This window comes from Lynx canadensis, chromosome E2 (assembly GCF_007474595.2).
Source record: "Lynx canadensis isolate LIC74 chromosome E2, mLynCan4.pri.v2, whole genome shotgun sequence".
Classification (NCBI taxonomy): domain Eukaryota; kingdom Metazoa; phylum Chordata; class Mammalia; order Carnivora; family Felidae; genus Lynx; species Lynx canadensis.
In genome coordinates, this window is record NC_044317.1 from 42,399,033 (window position 1) to 42,405,032 (window position 6,000).

Genomic DNA, 6,000 nt, shown 5'->3' on the forward strand with positions numbered 1-6,000 from the left:
TGTCCAGAAAGAGAAAGTGGTTGTTTTTTTCTCACCGTGCAGGGGATGAAGCTCCCTTACAGATTGTTAACATTATGTTGAAAGGAGAAGACAGGTAACTCAGACGCTGAAGGTGGAGCATGTACATGACCGGCCTTGGGATTCCTCTGCCGCAGGGTGGGGGTGAGGGAGACTGCGGAGGTATGCGGCAGCATTGGTGACATCAAATGGAAAAGGAGGCTAGGGGTTGTGGCTTGTGTTGCTCAGCAAGCCCACTGTTTTTATCTGATTGCATGTCCATCCGAGGGCTTGGGAGGGGCTGGTGGTGGTTATATTGAAGCCAAGTGCCGCCGCCCCCCCCCCCACCCCAGCATAAGTCCCCCCACGGCACTGAGTCTGGTGGCTCCTGGTGGCAATACCTTCTTCGTGGGTGCAGCAGACGTAGGACCCTTAGCTGCCCTTCCCTGGTCACTCCACAGAGCTGTCCAGTGTCCTGAATGCAGCCCACTGTGGGGTATGCAGACCCCAGCCTCAAGGCACCCAAGGCCTTCACTTGCTCAGAGCTAGGGGTGATCTTTGTTTTGGCTTTTATCCAAGCAGTGCATGGAAGAGTGGCTTCTTCCACAGGAAAAGTAGGGCCAGTGGGCCCCTGGCAGGGGGGAGAGCCTGTTACATTTCCTTCATTAACTTCCTGTCTTTCTTCCAAAATGGCATATGGGAGAGGGTCAGTCTTTGCCAAGTGAGCTGCGGTAAGTTGAAAGGTTGAGAACATACAGCTTGTGGCAAACTCGGGCTCCACATAAGATCTGTTGTTGGGTTTTCCACAAGACAGTTATTCTTTTCAAAGGGGACAGTTGCAGCCGAGTTGACTTTATTGGGTAAAAGTGGCCAAGAGGTCAGGAACTCCCCCAGACCGGGGCTCCGTCCAGCAGGAATGTTCTCTCCAGCCTTCAAGTGGGCCAACCTCGAAAACCCCCTTGAGGCTCAGCACCCTTCTGTCCAGTCTGCACAGATAAAATGGGACAGGTCCCACAGCCCACCGCCCTCCAGGCTGTGAGGACAGGGCCAGCGGGAGATCACAGCTGTGAGGGCTGACATCTCCATAAGCACATCCTTGTCCAGCTCCACCGGCTGGCAGGGTGCCTTTTGAGAGCGGCTTTTGAGTCCCACTCTTGGCCAAATCTGGCATGACTCATTTGCTCTAGAAAAGGAATATAAATAAGTGCCACCATACCTTGACGAGTTGACAGGATTGACAAGCAGAGTAAATTCCCGTATCTGAGACTCTGAGGAGGAGAGGTGATTTAGCAGAGCCAGCTGCCGTCACCAGAAGAAAATAATTAAGGAAACCCAGCAGTGTGGAGGAAAACTGAACGTGCAGTGAGTCCCTTTTGGTGACGAGCCCTGTGATCACTGGCTGCAGGAGGAAACCCGCGTGTGTCAGAAAGAAAGGAGCTGGAGAAGCTCAGGCTGGAATGAGGCAGAGAAGGGTAGGGGCGGGGGGAGGGGGGCTGGCAGGAGGGAAGTACGCTCTGGGATGAGAAGGGGACCCTGGTGAGGGACTCAATGTGAAAAGACTCCTGTCTCAGGGTCAAATACCCACTGCGTGCATCCCATGCCCCAAGGGGTGCAGCCAGTTCTATGTGGAGCTCCCCCTCAGCCTCCGTGGAAGAGTCTGGAAGCCCTGTTTCAGGGCTCCCCCACCTGTACACGCATATTGCCCATAAGCTTGGGGATGCCCAGGAAGGTACGGACACTCTGTCCTCTGCCCAGGGAAGGGCACACCCCTGTTCCCAGCCCAAAGGGATCAAAGAAAAGAATTGCAACAAAAGAAACATGCAGCGTGCCCACGTTCCACCTTTGTGCCACGTTTGGAACTTGAAGAAGTTCCCAGTAGGCCCCGGGAATGTCGGCTTTCCAGCCCAGGGGTGACCTCGTGTCCCCACCTCCTCCGGTAGCTGGCGAATGAAGGAGACGTGTAGGCACATCCTCAGACTGACCAGTATGAGGTCAGGGTCATAGCAGTGGCTGAACCTGTAAGACTGGACCTCGTGGAGAAATCGGCAGAGTCCCTAGGTCAGGGACAGAGGACCTGGATGTCCTCTCAGCAACTGGGCTCCAGCCACTGGACCTATACCATGTATACAGAGGTGGCAGGACCCCCGTGGGGCCCCATGCTGGGCGCCCAGGACATCTCGTACACACAGCCCAGCAGCAGCCGGAACTCGGTCAGGTGTGCCCCATCGTGCCAACTGGAAGTTCAAGTCTTCGCTTGTTTAAAGGGTGGCTGGTTCTGATTGTGACTGTGGCCTTTGGCAAAGCCTCAGAGTAGAAACTGCCGCTTCCGTGGCACCAGAGCTGGAAAAGCCCTGATGCCTCGGTGGCCAGGCAGGGATGGGGGAAGGAGGCCGAGACTCTGAAATAAGTTCCCCCAAAGGAAATCCTCTTGTTTCCCTAGGCCCTCCTCCAAAACAAACCAGAGTGTGAGGCAGAATCATCTTCTCTGACCAAAGGTTCACTTCCCCAGAGCCTGTTATCCCGGTGACTTTGGCCTCAGCGAAGCTCAAGGGAAGGGGGGGGGGGGGACATTGCGGGGTGTGGTCAGCAATGCACTGATCTGTCTTCATCTTCCTCCAGTGCCAAGTGCTTGCCGGACAATCACTCCACGCCTGGGCTCTGCTCAGCCCTTTGGGGGAGACCAGCGTGAGCAGGAGGTGGCCAGCTCACGCCAGAGCCCCAGGGCCAGCCGAGTTGGCCAAAATCTCGAAGTAGATGCCTAGGTTAGAGGACTCCCCAGAGCCGGTGGGGAGGCACACCCAAGGGAAGGCATGTGTTCCACTCCCAGGCCTGCGTGTGCAAAGGTGTGGGTGTATGTGGGATTCCGAGTACAGAAGCTCCACATGGACTAGATCGAGGGCTGGCCAACGCATAGAGAGGATGGGCAGAGCTTTCTGAAGGGTCCTCTCCCCATGGCTTAATGATAGCGTGAGGTTGTGTGGGGGTGCGGGGCAGTGCTATGAGATTCCTGGCTGTTCCACTGAGCAGATGTGTGGACACACCTGGGCAGGGCACCTTTCGAGACCTTCCAGGTCACATTGGGAGGTAAGATACTGAGAAGTCATCAGCTTGGGAGCCTGTGGGACCACATCTTTCTGCACCCTCATTTTCCATGTGGGTAGAGGAGTTGAGGGACACTCACATTGAGCCATGCCTGCTCCTCTCTGCCCCCCTGAACTGCCTTTTCGCAGAGCCCGCCCCCAGTGCCCTGCAGCCCGCGTGTCCAGCATCAAGAGCCCATGAGCAGGTCCTTGGGAGCCACGTGGTACTTCTGCTGCTAATACTGTCCTCTCTGCTTTTCAGGAATAAAGTTCAGCATCAGGCCACAGCAGCCCTACAACGTGAGTTCTGAGAGTCAGATAAATCTCAGCACCGGCAGCCTGGGGAAAGTTGGGGAGGGCAGGGGAGAACACTGGGAGCTCATGTTGAATTCATTCTTGGAAAGAAAAATGCGTCCGGTCCTTCCCAGGGGCCTTGGGAACAAAGCCCACGGCTTTGGCCCCATGAATTTCCCTTTCCTGTCGGATGGCAGCTTTGGACTTGTGCTAATAGAGGCAGTAAATTTGCGCCAGCCTCCTCAGGCCTCCGGCTCCCGCCGGCTCGCCTCGCCAGGTGCAGGTTCCTGGGAGGCCTGCGCCATCTCGTGGCTGAAAATATACCTACACCTCTGCCTCAAGACCATGGCCAGCTAGGGGTGGGGGTCTTTGGGGACCGGACCTAGGCTCAGACCAGAGGGGTCAAATCCCACAGGGTCAGCTAGTCTCTTCCTTCACCCGGAATAAACTCAGGCCACAGAGGGGGCAGGGACCCCGGCCACTGTGAGCGTCTGACCTGTGTGACCCGCAGCGCCCAGCTGCCGTGTCCACCCTGATAACTATTTCTCTTCTTGACTCAGGATCTCCCACCAGGCAGTTCCCGGGATGGTGACTTGAAGGCCCCTACGGAGAAGGTCACCCGAGACTTGTCCAGCCGGGCCCCAAGGGGCCTCAACCTGCTGGTACCCGACCGGCCTCGAGCCCCCCGAAACATGGGGGCCCGTCTGCGACCCCGGCAGCGCCGCCGGCGGCTGCTCATCAAGAAGACGCCCGCTGCTGCAGCAGCCGTCCCGGCCAACGGCTCGGCCGGTGCCTTTGTGCGGCCGGCGCCCTGGGCCGCGGCCGGCCACTGGGTCACCCTGCAGCGGAGCCAGCAGGAGCGCAAGCGGGTGATGCGCGAGGCGTGCGCCAAGTACCGGGCGAGCAGCAGCCGCAGGGCGGTCACGCCCCGTCACGTGTCCCGCCTGTTCGTGGAGGACCGCCACCGGGTGCTGTACTGCGAGGTGCCCAAGGCGGGCTGCTCCAACTGGAAGCGGGTGCTCATGGTGATGGCCGGGCTGGCCTCGTCCACCGCGGACATCCAGCACAACACCGTGCACTACGGCGGCGCCCTCCGGCGGCTGGACACCTTCGACCGCCAGGGCATCCTGCACCGCCTCAGCACCTACACCAAGATGCTCTTTGTCCGCGAGCCCTTCGAGAGGCTGGTCTCCGCCTTCCGCGACAAGTTCGAGCACCCCAATAGCTACTACCACCCTGTCTTCGGCAAGGCCATCCTGGCCCGGTACCGGGCCAACGCCTCTCGCGAGGCGCTGCGGACGGGCTCCGGCGTGCGCTTCCCCGAGTTCGTCCAGTACCTGCTGGACGTGCACCGGCCCGTGGGCATGGACATCCACTGGGACCACGTCAGCCGGCTCTGCAGCCCCTGCCTCATCGACTATGACTTCGTGGGCAAGTTTGAGAGCATGGAGGAGGATGCCAACTTCTTCCTGAGCCTCATCCGGGCGCCGCGGAACCTGACCTTCCCCCAGTTCAAAGACCGGCACTCGCAGGAGGCCCGGACCACGGCCCAGATCACCCACCAGTACTTCACCCAGCTCTCGGCCCTGCAGAGACAGCGCACCTACGACTTCTATTACATGGACTACCTGATGTTCAACTACTCCAAGCCCTTTGCAGACCTGTACTGATGGGCGGGGCCCGCGGCCACTGACCTGTCCGCGCGGGCATCCCACTCTCCGTGGTCCCTCACCCGAGAGCTGACACGTACCCGGAGCAACAGGGCTCTGCGGATGTGAGGAGCCGTGGCTGCTCCGTGCCGCTGGCCCGAGGTGGAGGACAGAGGCCCGGGCCTCGGGTGGGGACTCTGGCCCTTGTTCCATACCCACTTTCTCACTCCTCGGCTGAGGAAGATGCCGGGGGCTGAGCAGGACCCCAGGAGTCCTAGCTGCATAGGCCTAGCTCGGCCAAGAGTCAGGATGACCAGGGAATTCTGAGGCCCTGAGGACGAGGGCCCCAGCGGTAAGGGATTTCCTGCAGTCCCTTAGCCATTGCCTTGTACCAAACCACGTGGTTTGCAGCTTTTCTATGACCCAGGGGGGAGGTTCCCTCAGAATGAGGTTCCAAATAAAGCACATGGTTTCCAAAGTAGCGGTGTCTACACTTTGTGTTGGCATGGGAACACACGGACCCTTCCCCAAGCTGTGGGGGATCTGTCTCCCTCCCCAGGACAGCCTGAGCCGGGCACCCGCAAGCCCCGCCCAGGGGAGCCCAGGGTGGGAGTGGCCTGTGCGAGAGGGGAGCTCCCGTTCACCTCCCACTCAGGCTCCTGAGGCCAAGACAGGGTTCTCTGTTGTCAGTACCAGCACATTCATCCTGCAAGGAGAAAATAGACCTATCCCTGTGGAGGCCCACTGGGGTCCCTTCTTGTTACTTTGTGGGGGCCCCCTGAGGACGGCCAGAGCTCTCTGGGCAAACCACTGGGGTCAGCCGGGCGCTGCACAGGGGTCTCGGGGGGTGTGGCATTTCCGGTGGGGATCGATGCTATCCCTCTCCCTAAGCAGGGCTTTATCTCTGTCATCTGCAGACCCTCATGACCTTGGCCTTGGCCCCTGGCTCCACTCACCTGACCAGGCCACCTTAGAGATTT

The 6,000-nt window shown here is 59.2% G+C and overlaps 1 protein-coding gene across 1 annotated transcript in view; it reads left to right on the forward strand.

The window, feature by feature from the left end:
* CHST8 (carbohydrate sulfotransferase 8) overlaps window positions 1–5,501 on the forward strand; it is a 63,960-nt gene extending 58,459 nt beyond the window's left edge. The window contains exons 2-3 of the mRNA XM_032591370.1: window positions 3,340–3,377; window positions 3,932–5,501. Of these exons, the coding sequence (XP_032447261.1) occupies window positions 3,340–3,377; window positions 3,932–5,041 (1,148 nt within the window). The 3' untranslated portion in view covers window positions 5,042–5,501. The remainder of the gene's footprint in view (window positions 1–3,339; window positions 3,378–3,931) is intronic.
* The last annotated feature ends 499 nt before the right edge of the window (window positions 5,502–6,000 follow it).